Source organism: Dunckerocampus dactyliophorus, chromosome 17 (genome assembly GCF_027744805.1).
Source record: "Dunckerocampus dactyliophorus isolate RoL2022-P2 chromosome 17, RoL_Ddac_1.1, whole genome shotgun sequence".
Classification (NCBI taxonomy): domain Eukaryota; kingdom Metazoa; phylum Chordata; class Actinopteri; order Syngnathiformes; family Syngnathidae; genus Dunckerocampus; species Dunckerocampus dactyliophorus.
In genome coordinates this window covers 22,329,827-22,348,166 of record NC_072835.1, presented here as the reverse complement: position 1 = coordinate 22,348,166, position 18,340 = coordinate 22,329,827, and the positions used below count along the sequence as shown (strand labels likewise).

The following is an 18,340-nucleotide window of genomic DNA, read 5'->3' as shown; positions in this document are numbered from 1 at the left end:
CATGTCTCTGGTACTCTAGTCCGCCAATGTGGTACCGCTCTAGACCCCATCCTGGTACTGAAGGACAAAGCTGTGAGAATTGTAGCATTAACAGTGTGAACCGGACCCAGACACAGAATATACGCTCTTTTCCAATTCATTTGTAAATCCCATCCTTACAGATGAGGGCGAAACTAAAATATTTCATATTAATTTAAATAAAAAGCCAACAAGCGGAATTTAACATTTAAAAAGTATGTTTTCAACAAAAGGACACAAGTTTTCTACAAAAAGACGCAATTCCTTTTACTGGCTCGAGTTTTTATCACTCGCTAAAGTGAACTGAGTACTCGATTCAATCGAGTCCGGTGGCACAAGAGACTGCGGTATATACGCACTAAGCAAACACCTCATTTGAGATGGTTGGCCCATTGCAGCGATACGTTTGGATGTGGCAGATCTGCCCCTTAAACAAATGCAAAGAAAATGGACCAAACTTGATAAAGTACTTAAACTTCATAACGTTTTTGGAGGCTGGTTTCACCACTGGAATTAGCATTATGCCACAAAGTAAACAATTCCATTGGTAAAATGATGTTATAATAGCCAAATACAATCAAAAGTGTTTTTAAGCCTTTCCTATGAAAGGTAATCCCATGAGATGTTGTTTGGACTGCAAACCGTCTGGTACAATTCCATGCAGAACATGAATTTGGCATCTTCCCGGTTCCCTCTTGCCACATCCAATATGGCGGTGACGCACAATGCAGCCGCTTCGTCACCCGAGAAACTCGCACATGCGCAACAAGTCCACCTACCCGACTCACTAAACCCGTGAGCCCACGTCAGGTTCACGAATCACTTGTCGGCACCCTCAGCCCAGCGCTGGTTAGTGAATCAAGTGAGTCTAGGTTCGCCTAGGTTGTGTCCAGGTTTAACTAGTCTTAGGCTCGGCTTTAGCGAGCAAGGAGAGGAGCAGATCTGTTGCGTTTTCCCACGGGATTAATACATTTATACGAATGCAGTTAGAGAAACAATGAATGCCATGATAGCTGCTTTAATACGACTAGCGGCTGCAGGGTAGGTGAACGAGTTAACCGTGAGGAATACCCGCGATTGCCAGTTCAGTTTTGAACGACTCGGGTCTACACTCGAGCTCTAATGACCCCCAGTGCCCACAAGAGGGCGACGTGAACAAGCCCCGTGTCCCACCAACGCTACTGCCTGCATGCGCGCTCGCGTTGCGTGCACGTATGTCCAACACGCGCGCACACACACGTTCATAAAGCGTGCACAGAACATTTACCTACTTTACTGTAATGGAAGTCCCACAGTTAAAAGCAAACATCAGCTGTCAGCAAGCAGACTTGAAGGTGGAGTCAGCGGTCTAAGAAGTCGTCTTCGAGTTGACCAGAAAAATTCTAATAAGTCCAGTGATGGAAGTGTGCTCGCTGCTTGCTGCTGCGGCTCAGACTGTCACACAGCATGGGGGGTGATGGGAGGACCTCCCCCCACCTCCTAGTGGGCCTTCCTCCCACCTCCCCTCCTCCCTCTCCTCCAGCCGGGTGTCCCGCCAGCCTCCACTGGACGGGTGTGGGGGTTAAACTATCAAATGACGTCATATATACAGAATTGTTTTCTTTTTCCCCCCCAAACGCTCTTGATGTTATAGTTAACTACCCTCGCCCCTCCAACCCCCCAAAAAAGAGCAACTATTAGATTGTATTTTAAAATGTGTATTGTGAAGCACATTTTTCTTATTTTTAAATGATTTTTGTAAATGTATGTATTTTTTGGTTACTTTAAGTCATGTACTTTTTTTAACATTTCAGTTATTTTTCAAATGTACAGTTTTTAAACTTTATTTTTGGTAATTGTATTGTTTTGTAATGCATTTAACTGAGTACTTATGTCAAATAATAATTTATTTACATTCCGTCACAGTAAAATAATCGGATTTACAATTTTTAAAAAATAATAATTTGTGTATTTTCTGTGTCAAGCTCTCCCTCTGCTCTCAAGCGGGTTTTTATCTTTTATTTTTGCGACATTTAAGCGTGCGATCATCCAGTCGGCGTCCATAAACTGCCTTCTTCGCTCCCAAATGTCAAACTATTTAGAACCAAAGACGTGCAATCTTCAGATCTTACCCGTTCAACCGGGGGTCATCTTGTGCGCCTGTGCACGCCGACCAGCGCGGGCCTGGCAGACCACCTAAGCCTTCCATGGTGTCTTTAAGGGTCTTCTGGAACTCAATCAAAGCTGGTCCTCTCGGTCCACCAGTCGGGCCTGCGACGCTCCAAATGCTCCTTGGGCGTTTTTCCACTTGCTTTTTATGCTGCGTTTCCTGTTGGAAGGCAGGAATTGCACGGACAATCCCAAACCGGACTTCCTGTGAGTGTTGGGGCCTGATAAAAGTCCACTCCTGCACAAACACACTTCATCCTGTTCGCAGCGTTTGGACAAAATGTGATTTGGAAGCATTTTTGTGACACCCCCTGCCCTCCCAATGTCTTAATGTCTCAAACCTCAGCATTCCTAATTGGTTTGTGTGGAGACGGATGACTTTTTATCTGGTTGGGCGCAATCTGCCCCGCAACGCTGGTCCACCTCCACGTTTTCCCATAGGAAAAGTGAATTAGTCTGTTCCAGGGTCAACCTTTTGCGTTTTAAGCAACATTTTGAACTGTCATACAAGTGTAAAACGAAGTTCACCGCCGTGTAAAAGAGCTGAAGATGCTCATGAGACTTGCTGACATCTCGCACGGTCGAGGTTGGTACTTTTGAGGCAAATTTTTCAAAATTTTTTTTTTTGTAGAACTCCGTAATCATCTCTCTTGTGGGGCCTTCGACCACTGTGCCTAATGAAATGGGCTTTTTGTGTGTCCATATGCCCCAAAAAGAGACCCAGAAATGGACAATTCAACCCTAAACGAGCCGCAGTCTTGAGCGCCTTTCGCACTGACATTGAAAGCATTTTTCCACCTCCCAGCGACAATTGCTTCCAACACAACAGGGCCAGCGTCCTGGCATTGTGGACCAGCCTTTCACGCAGGCAGTGTCCCGCCTCTGTTAACGGCTGTGATGCTACTTGAGAAGAAGGCATGCGCCTATTGTTGCACGCTGGGCATGAAAATGACAGCAACATACAGCAGCTGAGCATCGCAAGTGTCTTCCTTTCACAACAAAAGCCACTTTAAGTCGTCTCTCCACAATAAAAGACGTAGTTTGTTGATTTAAACCAAAACTGAGTGTTTTGCTTTCAATTTCAGGGAACAAGTAACCTCCCTCGACAACAATAGCAAGGACGTCTACGTGTGGAGATGTCATGGGAACCAACACAGGTGACTTGTGTGTGTGTGTGGGGGGGGGGGGGGGGGGGGCGGGGGGGGATTATATAGGGTAATAGGGTATACAGGAGGATGCAACATCAGTATCGGCTTGTTTTGGGAATGAAGTCTCTTCTTCCAAGCTTCATTCTTTGAAATCCCAAATGAGCTGGAGTTCTGTCCCGCTCAGAGGGAGGTGTGCTGGCAGGAGAGGGGAATGAGGGTGGCTTGTGGGGGGGTGGGGAGGTGGCATGAAGCGTTAGCAGCACTTCCTCCTCCAGAGGAAACAGGAAAAGGCTGCAGCAGTGAGATTCAGGAGCCGGCTCCCTCCGAACAATAAAAATCTCACTTGGACAGGAAGCGGATCTGCGTCAGACCGGGTTTGACAGATTTCGGTAAAGGGCAGCAGTGGTGACCCTGACAGACGGGGGAGGGGGGAGCTTAGCAAATCCATGCATTTCATAAGAAACGAAATCCCGCACATTTCTCTACATTTGATACCTTGTCAAGACAATACTGCCTTTAGAGCAGGGGTGTCCAACGTGCGGCACATTCTAAAAGTACCGTTAAACATGACATTTTAAAAACAACAGCAAAAATGGTCAAAGGAGCAATCATTTACAAGAATAGGGACAAAATATTAAGAGTAAAGTCATAATCTTAAGAGGAAAAATAGCATAAAGTTGAAATATTAAAAGAATAACAAAGAATAAAGTTGCAATTTTAGTAAAATGAGGTTGGGTGAAGGGTTATAGTGTTATGATAATGAAGTCAAAATATGAAGAGAATAAAGTCATGCTAGTACAAGAAAGCTGAAAAAAAGTAAAGAAACCAAAAAAAAGTTTATAACAATAACTGGTAAAATGAATAAATATCTTTTTTATATTTGCTTATTTTTATATTCAGTGTTTGGCCAGGGCTGCATAAGTGCTGCTGGCAGCGGGGGAGCTGTGGTTCACTGAAGGGAAAGATGAACTCCCGCATGTCCTGTGACATTTGTTTTCCAGCATTTTGTGAGATGCTGTAGAGACGTTAGCCAAGTTTAAACGAGACCAAAAAAAACCCAACTATGTTGAATTCTTCATTGTGTTTTTGCTTGTTTCAAAGTTTGTGGCCTTTTTGTGGCTTTTCTTGCTTCTTTCAGCAGCATTGCTGCTCAAAACCAAACTGCACCATGATGGACTTTTCTTCTTGTGCAACAGCAGTCTCTGTTTTTACCTTCACCAAGGAGGCCTAGGTTTTCATCACTCTTCTCTGGGGATGTCCGATATTGGCTTTTTTTTTGCCGATAACGATACGCCGATACGCCGGCTCCTCTTGTGGAACTACCACATTGCGCTGACCCACAATATTAGAATATGCAAACATGCAAGCCAAGATTTTCCCGATCTCCAGACTGTGGCCAACATGCTAACCACTAGGCCACCGTGCTGCCAGGATTATGAAGTAAAAAGTTAAAATTATGAGATAAAGGGTCAGAATTAGGAGTTTAAAAGTCGAAATTGTGAAATATAAAGTCATAATTATGAGATAAAAATGTGTAATTATGACATAAAAGGTCTAAATTTTGAGATACAAACTGCGCATGTAGCGAGTGAAGAAGGTGGCACATGCACAGTTTTTATCTCATAATGTCGATTTATTATCTCCTAATTCTGACTTTCTTATGTCATAATTAGCAGCATGTCCGTAACAGAGCCGCATTTGCTTTTCACTCAGAGCGCAGCCAAGCGGCAAAACAAAACTTGCAAGATTTTAACACTGAGGCTCGGTGCTGATCTAAAATATGATATTTGGAGCTGCCGGTGGTGCCGGTGGTGCCGTTCTAGTCCTTCAAGTCTCGGCTCACTCATTTTCCTGGCGGGTCTTTTACTATCAAATCTTGGAATCATGAGAGATGTCACATGTTGGTCTCTCTTGTTTGCCATGTGGGATTTCCACAGTGGGCAGCCAAACAGGACATCCTGCAGTCCAAGGCCCTTCCAAGGCCCCCCATCCCCAACAACCATCTTCCAGCATGCAGACAGAGCCAGGCTAAGGCATGCCTCACCAGAACCCTCTTTGGTGGTCCTGGCGCTTCCTGCAGCCCACTTCCACAGAGAGATAATTCAAAACTGCTGTTGCTGCCCCTTGACTAATATTGTGCATATTTGGTTGTCATGTCCCTTTAATGGCCTCCCTTGGTGTTTTTCTGCTCTGATGCTGCTGAGACCTTTTATTACACTTTAAACCCCCAGAAAGCCTCACCTAGCCTCTCCCACTTGTCAAATTGTCCACGTTGAGATGTCCAAACATTGTCCCATAAGTCCTCTTAATATTGCTTTGCTGTACAAACGTATATTAACCCGCACCAGGCGCTGTCACGGCGCTCGTACACCAAGAGAAACTTAATCTGTCTTGGCTTGGGATCACGCTGGAGCCTCGCCAGCTTTTATGACAGCTTGACAGCAGCGGGATTTTCTGCCTTCTACTGTTTTTTGGGGGGGGATCGTTGTAGCTGGGTTATAATGCTGTTAGCGTGTAATCAAAGACAGGAACCAAGCTGGCTGAGGTCCATGAGGCTCTGGGGCGTTGGTCCGTCATCGTTACATCAACGTATTCAATATTAGGGGAAATATTTCTGTGAAACACGAGCCTCAGACGTGCTGTAGCGAGAGGCCGCTATCCCGCTAGCTTCGGCAACTTGTAGTGACACTCATCCAACATTGCAGGGGTGTCCAAAGTGCAGCCTCGGGGCCAAATGCAGCCCGCAGCTGTTATTTTGAATGCTAAAAATGTAATTTAACCAAAAAAACCCAGCAGTAAGTGTGCAAAAATAAAGTCAAAAATATTAAGAGAAAAAAGTTGTAATTGAATGAGAAAACGTTGGCATATTAAATAAACGTTTTTGGAATATTAGGTTACAGAAACGAGAATAAAGTCATACTTACGAAAAGAAAGAAAGTTAAAGGTTTTTTTTAACACAGCATAAATGACAAAAACAGCAGGACTTTTATGGGAATAAAGTCAAAATAAAAAAGTCGCAATTTTACGAGAATAAAGTCATAATATGATGAGGAAAAAGAATGTCTGGCAAAATATAATGTCTAGCAAAGAGTTGAAATATTAAAGAAAAAATATTGTTTTTAAAAAAAAAGTTGTAATATGTGAAACAAGCAAAACGAAAGAACATTGTAAATGTTGTAACATTAAGTTGGGGAAAAAGTTACAATATCGTGGGAATAAAGTGAATATATTATGGGAAAAAAGTCATAATATTACAAAAAGAAAATTTACAAAGGTTATTGAACAAGAAATTAGAAATATTTGGAACATTAAAAAACCCATCAAAAACGGAAAAATCAGCAGTAATTGCAAAACTAAAGTCAAAATATTAAGAGAAAAAAATTGTAATCTTACGAGAAAAGTTGAAATATTAAAATACTTGATGTGAAGTTGTTTTTTTAATGGTAATACTGTGAGAAACAAACAAAACAACACATTTCTGGAAAATGAGGCCGCAGAAAAAGTTACAATGAACAAGAACAAAGTCAAAATTCACGAGCAGAAAGTTGAAATAATTGGGGGGAAAAAACAGCAGGAAGGGTAAACAAAAAAACAGCTGCAATTTTATGAGCAGGAAGTCAACATCTTAAGAAAAATAATGATAATGAGAAAAAGAGAAAAAATGAGGGGGAAAAAGTTGCACTTTTGCAAGAATAAACACTATTATGAGGAAAATAATGTCATTTTAGTAGCACAGAGTTGAAATATTAAATAAAAAATCTGTTTAAAAAAAAGCAGTAATAGTATGAGAAACAAACAAAACATAGTTGTCATTTTTGGAAAATTGGGGAAAAAGTTATAATAATTTGGAAACAGAGTGAAAATGTTATGGGAATAAAGTCATAACATTACGGTAAGAACATTTCCAAAGATCATTTAGGGTGGAACGTTGAAATATTTGGAAAATGTGAAAAAGAACAGCAGCAAAAATGCGGGAAAAAGAGCAAAGTGTGAAGTTGATGCTAATAATGGTCTTTTCCCCCTACTATACCACAAAGCTGAGATGCTTTTTTCTTGAAATATTACGTAACTTCTGAGCATATCTTTACAAAATATCAAAGTGGCAAAGTTGCATCCTTTTATTTTTCAGTATGTGCCCCTCGCTGGAAAAAGTGTGGGCACCCCTGGTCTAAGGCCTAACCAATTACTCGATTAATCGAAACAACAAGCTTCAGATTAATCGACTTAAAAAATAATGAGCCGCAGCTCTACACTACAAACGTACGCCACAAGCGACACAATAAAGAGTCTTTACGTATCGCTTTGACCTCAACAGACGTCAGCTGCAGCCTCCGAGGGGCGCACACCCTGAATCGGGAGGCGGGTGAAGGCGTAATGCTAACAAAGTTAGCATGTCTCAGCGGAACCCCCACGGAACGACAGGTGACACATTGCCCCATGGTGATCTGGGGAGTGAAAGGTGACGCATTAGCTGATCCAGAACTGAAAACGGGATGCATCCAGCTGGACGGCGAGAAACGAGATGTGATGATCAAGACTTCATCCCGGCAGCCATCTTAACCACCAAGGTCGTCATCAAGCAGGAGATTCTGTTTCTCTCTGCAACCCAAGAAGCTCCACAAGCCCATTTTATGGATACCACATGAAAAGAAGCAGAGTGACATCAGGAGTGCACAAAGTTTTGCGTTAGACCATCTGTTGCCAAGACGTCCCCTGGGAGAACGAGGCCCGGACCACCCTTCATAGCAGCAGGTTCCCCCCGACCAGTCATTAAAATTGCCAACAGCGTGAGGAACCATTCACTTAGTGTCTTCTAAGTGTCTGTCCTGCTGCGCCGTTTCATCATTCCGTCTGGGAAACGAAGGCTTTGCGGGTTTTTGGACATTTTTAACTATTTTGCAGACGTATGTAGAAGTTCACAGATGGCGCCAGCCGTTACAAACTTTGGTTCAAAATGACTGACGTCCAATTTTGGTTAGTTTTTTTGCCCTTTTCACTGTTACTTGGGCAGAAACGTGCCAGTTTATAGTCCAATGTAACAGTGATTAAATCAATGATGATCACTGATGCTAGCACAGTAGCTACTGTAACAGATTGAGTGGACGGAAGTTGATTAGTCATGCCGGGAGAGGGAGGCGCAAGGATGGCTGTTGGGTTAAAACCACAAACCCGTCATGATCGCAAGTTTTTGTCTGTCCAACAGTGGCTTTCGCTGCTCATACTTAAACAGACTCTACTGTGAAAGGATGCAGGAGCCACTTTGATATTTTCTACTGTAGATATGCCAAGAGGTTCTCGATATTTCAAGACCAAAAGCTGCATGTCAGCTTGGTGGAAACGTGTATTAGTAGTATCAACTACGCTCTTTGCTCTTTTTTTCCCCCAATTTTTCTGTTGTTGTTTTTATAATTTTCCAAACATTTCAACTTTCTTCTTCAAATAATCTTTGTAAATTTTCTTTTTGCAATATTTTGACTTTATTCCAATAACGTTACGACTATTTCCCCAACATAAGTTTTCAAAAATTGCAATTTTATCTTGTTTTGTTAATTTCTCCTCATATTAGAACTTTAAAAACAATGACATATATTTTTTAAATATTTGAACTCTATGCTCCTAAAATGACATTATTTTTCCTCATAATATTACAAGTTTATTCTTGTAAAATTGCAACTTTTTTTCTTGTGTGAGTACGACTCTTTTTTCTTAATATTTTGACTTTATTCTCATAAAATTCTCGCTGTTTTTCCCATTTTTAGTTTTTTTTGCTTGTTAATTTTCCAAATATTTCAACTTTCTTCTTGTAAGCTTCCTTTTCCTAATTGTGGTGTTATTCTGGTACCATTATATAACCTTTTCTGGAACCTCATTTTATTCATGGTTTTATTCATGTTTTATTCATTCTCATAAAATGAATCCTTTCTCTTGTTATATTACAACTTTTTTCTCGTAATATTTGGACTCTATTCTTGTAAAATTACTGCAGATTTTGACATTATGTCTGTTTTTTAAAATGTCCTGGTTAAATTCTATTTTTACAACGTGGCACAGCCCAGTTAAAAAAAAACGTCTGCGTACCGCAAATGGCCCCCGGGCCGAACCTTGGTCACTCGTGACTTTAGCGATGGATGTGCCGTAAGCTGGGCTCAATGAAGACGTTACTCACACGATGCATTTCAGTATCACTCATGCTGCTGTGTCGACCATCCACGGCCCACAAAAGTTTTATTTGCCGCCGTACGACGCCGTCTGTCATACATATTTACACGGACGCCAATGGAATCGTTAAGTGGCGCCCGGAAGTTGACGTCTTTGACTTCTGTCTGTCATATAACTGTCAGAACGATTGTCAGAACGCCGTTCCACCTAAAAACGTGAGCAGGGGGAATGGAAGCACTGTTGGGAACGACTGGAAGTTTTGTGAGTCTTTGGACAGCAACAGCACACCGGTTCCAAACAAGTCATGCATTTTGTTCTGGAGTACGTTCCGATCCGTTGAGAGACAATGCGGTTATCACGCCTCGTTTGGAAAACATAATAAACACACGATGCCTTTTGACACTTTGTACTATAATGCCGCCATGTTGTCTCGTAACGCCACACCGTTGGCCCCTCATGCATATTTTCGTCGGTTCCTAGAGGTCTTGGAATCGTAATCGCACACACCAGTTCCAAACAAGTTTTTTCTTGAGTATCCCAATGTGTTGACAGATAGCGGCGCCATTACGTGTTGTTTAAAGTTAAGCTAAGCTACCATGTAGCTTCAGTGACACATGGTTATTGTGGCTGGTCCATTTGAATCCTCGGAGCTGTACGTTCGACTCCGGGGGAAGGAAGCTCAGGATGATACGTGAGACGATGTTTCTATGAATTTTCACCGTAGATGGATTGTGGTTGGGGTTTCTGAAAGATGGCTGGGACTGGGATCAGGATTTGGAAAGAATTCCACTGATGGATGCGGTTTGTGGCATGGAGGATTCCCGGAGTAACGTTCTGGTGATGCGTACATGGTGCCTATCTTCAGTGGTGCCCCAGGAATCTTTGTTTTGGGGAACAGCAGACTTCCTGGACCTGAGCATCAGTGTGTATGTCCAAGTGTTGGGGACTCCAGGGGTGTATTGGGGGGGTGGGGGTTCTTCTGGCTCGTGACAGGACGTGAGCAGGGTGTGGCTCTCCAATGCTCGTCGGGATGCACAACCTTCACCTGGGAGCAGACGCTCTCCAAAGTTAATGAACTTGTTTTGAATGTCTTGCCCAAGCCCCCCCCCCCCCTCCTTCACGAGCGACATTCCAAGCCTTGAAAATAGCGGCGGAGACAAAGAGAGGAAGTGATGTGAGAGCACTTCCTGTCAACTCCCCTCTGAATTTATCTCAGTCCGGCAGACTGGCCGCCCCAAAGCCCTCCGAGCCCCCCCACCCCACCCCACCCCACCACCGCCACCCTGTGGCCCCACCCTAACTAGGCTACTTTAAAAATGGACATGGACAAACTTTTCCCGGTCAGCTCCATCTCTGCACCCCAGCAGCGGCCCGCTCGTGGTTCAGCCAGCCGTGATTGTATCTCAACGTCTGTGACGGGTGTCAGCGGAGATGCAAACCTGCTGTGAACTTTGACCCCCCCTCCCAACCCCCCAGGGCGGCGTGGCGGCGCTTTCCACTTGACGGTTTGTTTTGTCGGAAGCCATTGGGATGTGACAAATGCTAATTTTTAGGTAGGTCGGGGGGAAAATATGCACATTTTGGTTGCCCCCCTCCACACTGGCAACGTTATAGGGTACATCAGTTACAAAGCACCACTCCAAAGATAATATACTCGTATATTAATATGCCAGTTCCAAAGATAATACAGTATACTGCCATAGTATAGACCAACGTCCATTATTGTGCTTGCACTCTGCTACTCTGCATCATACGACGCTGCGTCCTTCTCTCTAATTCTGCTCATTTACATCATGATCTTATTTTTTTAAATTATGTATTTTTCTTCCAGCTCACTCATATATATATGATGTAAATATATATTTACAATGAATTGTATTTACAATAATACTAATGATTTATTTGTTGATGTATTTATTGATAGTTAAAAATAACAGTAATGATAATTATGAAAGCCCATTTCTGCCACGGAAAGAAAATAAATAAATATCCTAATGGGAAGGCGAAGTTCTGAGATAAAAAGTCGAAATTATGAGATACAAACTGCGCATGTGCCGAGTGCCATGTGATGAAGGCTCCAGTGAGGAAGGCGGCACGTGCAGTTTTACGACTTTTTATCTCATAATCTCAACTTTTTTATGTCATAATCAGGATTTTTCATCTTATAATTTCTATTTATGTCATAATTATGACTTTCTTATCATATAATTATGACTTTATGTCATAATTATGACTTTTATCACTTTTTATCACAAAATTATGACTTTCTTATGTCATAATTAAGACTTATCTCATAATTTAGACTTTTTATTTCATTATTATGACTTATGTAATAATTGAATTTTTTTTCTCTCATGACTTTCCTATGTCATAATTTCTATTGTTTTAATCTCAGAATTCTGACTTTCTTATCTCATAATTAAGACTTGTTATCTTTTATTTCATCATTCTGACTTGTTATCTCATAATGAAGACTTACCGTTGGGATATATTTTTCCTTCAGTGGTGTGAACGGGCTTCCATAGATAATAAAAGTACTAACGATGAGCCTTCTTATGCTGACCTAACAGTTCTGTAGGCAGCATCAAAAAGGCGTGCATTCAGGTGGGTGGGAGAGACAGGAAACGTCATTTAGCTGGACCGCCCCAATCTCCAGGAGCAGAAGTTCCGCTGGCTGAGTTCTCCACTGTGACAAGAACAACATTACACCAGTCAGCATGAATGCCACATAGACCGGGAAGCCTTCTATATCGATTGTCGTAAAAGTATTTACATTCACGCACACTGAGTTTGGACTGTGTGTTGCGTTCAAGGACAGCAAACAATCTAAGAGATTTGGTTTGTCCTGCTCAGAAATGATTTATGAACTGAAAAGGTGATGACACCCCCAGCCCCCACCCCCTTCCTCCCCTCCTGCTCCTGGTCAGAACAAGGCGGCAGAAAGCCCCTCCTCCCCTCTTCTAAAGCCTCTGAAGGCTTATCATCCGTCTTCCCTGAGAGCCTGTCAGTCGACACGCAGGGAGTTATCAGGTTTAAAAGAGCAGGACCCCGCCCCCTTTCCCTCCAGGCGGCAATACGTGAGCTAGGTAGCACCTGAGTGGTCCCACACTGGGCGTGGGGGGGTGGGTGGATGTTGTTGGATGATGTTTGAGCGCACTTATCAGCGTTTTGGTCTGTTGGAGAAGTCAGTGTTTGTTGTCGCGTCCTTGTCTCTTATCCACTTGTGTGGATGGGGGGGTGAAAGGTCACACAAGGAGGGTTGGGGGGGGAATTGAAGAGGATTCCAACAGTTGCAAAGGTTACACAAGGCTTCACACACCTCTCGCTCCCGTCAGTGAGCCTCGGTGGGCGCCCATCAGCCGGGGAATGACCACCAAGTGTCACTCCAGCTGCAACAATGCACTGAAATCTTTCCAAATTGAAATATATTGAAGTCAAATGGAAATATATCAAAGACGGTCAGAGGAGAGAAATATGCGTGAGTCACTTAATTTCCTGTGTCCAACCTAGTAGATTGATCATTCAAATTCAAACGTGTATCAAGTGTATGGGGTGGGGTTTTACAGCCTTAAAACATATAGAATCGTTGTCAAAAAAATTAGTTGGCTACTTTGCATCGTGCACGATAAAGTCTTATGTTTCCGGAGAAGGTGTGCCCTCTCAAAATCAGGGTCAACGTAGGGTTGTTGTCACACAGCACAATAATAATTACCCGTACATACATTATAGCAATCTAATTGATCTTATTTATGATGTATTGTGTAAAACTAAGACAGGAGCAACATCAAATTAAAAGCACTAAATGAATACAGAGCCACCATCCACCAGTACCAGCCTGGAGTTACCAAACAAATATGCGCTCATTTAGCACAAATCAAATCTTACCTTTATGCAATCCCACATAGTATCAGCATTTGGGACCAAATATGAGGTGAAAGAAAAACAGGAAAAATACAGTTTAGCAGTCTATCTGTGCAGTGTGGTGCGTTCAATGACCGTCGAACAAAGTGGCAGAATGCAGTATCCCATACAGAATGCTTGGGGATACGATGTGCTCTTTTACACATTTGAAAATACTGTAAAAATGCCATTTTAAAAAATGTTATAATGTAAGATTCATGTCTACATCAGCAAAGGTAACCGTAGAATCGTATCGTTTGTACACGGTATCGACTCGTTCTGCTTTTAACACACAGTATATATCCTATCGTAACCCGTGTATGTACAGCAGATGCGTTCCGAGACGTTTCCATTCCTAGTAGCCACCAAAGCAAGAACCCTTTTGCTTTCAGTGACTTCTGCCATAAGATAGTGGTGGATGTCCAAGTTTGTATTGTTAAATATTCCCAGCTGCATCACGCAATCATCAATCACTGTCCTGAGTCACAGCAAAAACCTGATCTTTTTTTTTTTTTTTTTGGAATAAAACAGCATCCAAAGTAGTTGAAGTCAGGATCAAAGGTGAAATTCAACACATTCCTTTCTACACGTCTACAATTCTCAACATTTGTCAGAGCGATCCTTGTTAAAAGCGGCTTGTTTTGGATGACAGGTCTCTAAAACGGCCAAAAGAACTAATTTCTCTTCATTTTGAAGACTTCTTAAGCCGTGATGCTTGGGTTTTAGCAGTGGTCAGAGGTCATATGTGTACGTTTGTTCAGGTTTTAAATAGGGTTGTCAAATCATTACATTTTTAAAATCAAATTCATCAGGGTTTTCAAACGACAAGCCCTTTCGTAGCGGCCACTTAGACACTTCTGACTGATCTTTCAAGGCACACAGAATATACACATGGAACCTACCAAAAGAAAGATTACACTCCCGTCTTTCATCAGAAAAAAAGTTAGTTAGTTGATGTGTTCAGGTCAGAATAGAGTTCAAAAAGAGTGACATCAGACTTTGTGTGACTCTGTTGAGACGCTACACTGTGCCTCCGCCTGCCGTCATAGCAAAGGCTTGACCTGCTGCGCATGCGGTGATTACGCTAAACATTGTAATGTAATGAGTGAAATAAATACAGTTACCGCCGTTAAGGCGCTATTTTTGACAGCCCTCGTAACAAAAAAATGGAGTCCAGTTGAGGTTGCATTTGACATGTCCTTCACCCCTGAGCCACTGTGTGTGTGTGTGTGTGTGTGTGTGTGTGTGTGTGTGTGAGTGTTGCTTATTTAACAACACCCCCCCTGAACATACACACTCTCAGCCAAGCTGTTAGGTTGCAGGTGCGTTCAAGTGTCCTTTGACTGTTTGTTGTGGAAATGGCCCATTAACCTCTTAGTGCTCTCACTGAAACACTATATCAGGGGTGTCTAAAGTGTGGCCCGGGGGCCATTTAAGGCCTGCGGCTGTTTTCTTATTGGCCCTCAGCGCCTTCTAAAAATACGATTAAACAAGAAGACAAAAAAACAACAGCAAAAATGGAAAAAAAGCAGTAATTTTTACAAGAATAAAGATGGGCCTCGCCTGGCTTTGAAGGTGAATAATATTTTGTTATGCTTTTTCACTACATTTCGCTTTCTTGTTTGGTAAATGTGAGCATGAGTTTTTGAATCATGCGTTTTATGTTTGCGTTCCAAGTTATACGAAGGCTCCATTACATGTTTTCCTTACTCGGATTTTAGCTTTTTGTGTGATTTTTTTAGGCCAAGTGCGTCAGTACACGATGTCAAAATGAAAAAACAACCATACAGTCGCACCTGTGAGGCTGCGCTGGCAAGAAAGAAACCAACTAAGGCAAGATAAACAGTTTTTTACAATGAAATATGGATGTCAACACAAAAGTACGTAAAAGCGCTAAATCCAGCGCTGGCTTCCAAAGGGTTAATAACGCTTCATGTGCTTCCTCAGCCAGTGTGGCGTTCAGCGTCATTGCTTTGCATGCTTGATTGTCTCGTATGAGAGTCAGCTTCTTGTGTAGTTCATTTTCGTCACTCGGCTTTTGTCTGCTCTTGTGTGTTTTTACAGATATATTGTTGAAATGTTTTTTGGCCTTGCACAAGCCTCCATGTGCACGTTGATTTATTGCATTAGCCTTTTCTCTCCGCGTACACTTTTTATGGATGAAGCTTATATAACGTAAAGCTATAACATGCTATTACTTCACACAACTTTCTGTATACTCTTCTTGTCTTAACACCACTTGTTGAGGCTTCTTTTCGGAGGAGCCGTTGCTGAAAAAAGACAAAGAAAGAGCAAAACGCTCGAGCAGAACTAACGGGTTTAAGGGGGAAAGTCGTTTAAACTTGTCCAAACACTGACAATATATTGAATGCGGATGTTTATCTTGGGGTTTATATTAAAAACTCAAATAAGCGAATGGACTTCGGTATTTAGAACCCTAGTGGATTCAAAATGCCAAGTAGAAAGAGGTCAAAATCATCACTAGTCACTTACAAATAGCAGCTGCTTTTTATCACCTAAATGTCACAATGATGAGGGAAAAGTTATAATGAATACAGTTGACCTTATTTTCTGTCATGAGTGCTAATTCAGATTGGATGATTATGAAAGACATGATGGCTGAAACAGGATAGAAAATAGATTTTACCATAAAAACATGCAGGCAATGTTAGTTTAAATGACTAATACACTCCTGATCAAGATTTTAAGAGCAGTTGAACAATTGCAAGAAAGTACATTTTGCACTGTTGGATCTGAAGGAGCTTCTAAGTAGAGCTTCAAAATGCAAAAAGAAGAAAAGGGAGTCAGACAAAGACATTTTTGGGTAAGCAATTTATTGCAAATGATCACTGAAGCGAAATAGGCTGATCATCAGCTGGTCAAAAGTTTAAGAGCACAGCCTTTGAAAGGCAAAATGTTGGCAAAAATGTGGACTGAATGTGATTTAGTGTGAGGTTCACACTGTCATGACCGCTTGATGGCAAAGGCAAAAAAGCTTTCTCTCTTTGGACGCGATAGGATTGTTGAGCTGCACAAGCGAGGCCTCTCGCAGCGCGCCATTGCTGCTGAGGTTGGATGCAGTAAGACAGTCATTTCAAACTTCTTCAAACATCCTGAGGGTTATGGAACAAAAACGTCAAGTGGTAGACCCAAAAAAAAATGTCAGAGGATCCCATTGGCTGTCCGTCAAGACAAGGGACACATCCTCCACCCAAATGAAGGTTGTTACTGGTGCCGAGTGCAGTCCAATAACCATCAGACGACAAAAACATCTTGAAAGGCCTCATCTCCTTCAACGCCACAAAATTTCTCGTTTGGAATTTGCAGGAGGGCACCAAACACGGGACATTGAAAGGTGGAAGAAAGTTTTCTTTCTTCCTTCACGGTCCTGATGGCTTCCAACGTTACCGGCATGGCAAGGAGATCCCACCTGAGATGTTTTCCACACGGCACAGTGGAGGGGGCAGCATCATGATCCTTCAATAGAACAATGGAGCTTCAGGTTGTAGAGGGGCGTCAAACGGCAGCTGGCTAGGTGGAGATGTTGCAGGGGACGTCCCTCATGACTGAAGGCCCTCATCTGTGTGGTCATGACTGGCTTTTTCAACAGGACAACGCTGCACTTCACAAAGGACTTCTTCCAGAGGAATAAGCTCACTCTTTTGGACCATCCTGCGTGTTCCCCTCATCTACATCCAATGGAGAACATTTGGGGATGGATGGCAAGGGAAGTTTACAACAATGGACATCAGTTCCAGACAGTGGATGCCCTCCGTGAAGCCATCTTCACCACCTGGAGCAACATTCCCACTAGCCTCCTGGTGCAGCTACTCATTACTGACTCCTTTTCTACATTTTATGGGGGGTTTGGAGCTGTTAGAGCTATAGTCGTAAACTTTTGATCAGCTAATGAACAACGCATTTCACTTGTCTCACTCCCATTTCACCTTTTTGCATTTTGAAGCTCTACTTAGACCCCCCCCCCCCCTTATGATTCAACATTGCAAAATGTACATTCTTGCAATTTTTCAAATGGTCTTAAAATTTTGGTCAGGAGTGAATCATTTGTAAAATTGACAGGTCGTGGATGCTTTGATGACCAAAGTGTTGGGCTCCCCCTGCCGGTGAGAACAGGTACGACAACCCCTTCAGAAGCATCCTTGCTTGCTTTTTGTTTGTCATCACGGAACAATGCTAAAAACTCGGGTGTATAATCGTGCATTTTCTCCCAGTTTTATCCCTGTGTAAATGTGGCTTTTTCCCTGTTGAGCAAGTCTTGGCTGCGTGTGGAGACGAGGCTTAGACGAGGTGAACAAAAGGATGACTGCGGGGGTCACTGTCCTCCCGCCAGCCCTTCTTGTCGTGTCATTCAGGAGCTGACCTGCTGCCTCTGCTTGCCCTGTTAAAGCTGCTTTTCTCCTCAAGTGGCCTCTCTCGCTCTCTCCTGCTCTCTCCCGCTCTGTCTCGCTCTGTCTCGCTCTGTCTCGCTCTCTGCTATTCTGTCCCCACTGAAATAAAGATTCCCATCCGGGCCCGGCAGAGTTAAAGCCATCTATAAAAAGGAAAATATTTTTGCTCAGTCCGAGTCATAGAATCACTTTCCAACATCCACAGTGGGCAGGCAGAGTTTTTTTTCTTTGTGTGCATGTGTGTGTTGTTGTTTTTTTTCCCCTGCAGTTATTCTTTCTTCCTCGACTTAATGACCATTGAGGAGGAGAAGCCCAGACTCTTCAGGCCTGCAGTTGCGTAAGCTTTCACTCACTTTCTAGAAACAGCAAATAGAGTAAAGAACCTCACTTTCCCTCTTGTGTCCCCCGCCTGAAAGGACTGATTGGGAATACCAGCAGAGGAGATGCTAATTAGCTCAGCATGAGCGCTTGCGTGGCTGTAGGGAACCTCCAGTGGATGTCATTTGTCATTGGGGGCTTGTTGAAGGGTTAGGGAATGAAAATGTGTCTTACCACAAA

The 18,340-nt window shown here is 42.7% G+C and overlaps 1 protein-coding gene and 1 long non-coding RNA gene across 4 annotated transcripts in view; one reads left to right on the top strand and one right to left on the bottom strand.

Moving 5' to 3' along the window:
- The window catches only part of egfl7 (EGF-like-domain, multiple 7), a 14,587-nt gene extending 12,299 nt beyond the window's left edge, over positions 1-2,288 (bottom strand). The window contains exon 1 of one of the 2 annotated variants that reach the window (XM_054758036.1): positions 2,130-2,288. In XM_054758036.1, coding sequence (XP_054614011.1) covers positions 2,130-2,206 — 77 coding nt within the window. In that variant the 5' untranslated portion in view covers positions 2,207-2,288. The remainder of the gene's footprint in view (positions 1-2,129) is intronic. The other variant, XM_054758035.1, reaches the window with a different exon arrangement.
- LOC129170444 (uncharacterized) overlaps positions 1-18,340 on the top strand; it is a 22,062-nt gene extending 3,722 nt beyond the window's left edge. Inside the window, exons 3-5 of one of the 2 annotated variants that reach the window (XR_008566608.1) lie at positions 3,252-3,323; positions 17,454-18,114; positions 18,199-18,340. This is a non-coding gene — a long non-coding RNA (uncharacterized LOC129170444). Of the gene's footprint in view, positions 1-3,251; positions 3,324-17,453; positions 18,120-18,198 lie in introns of both variants that reach the window. The other variant, XR_008566607.1, reaches the window with a different exon arrangement.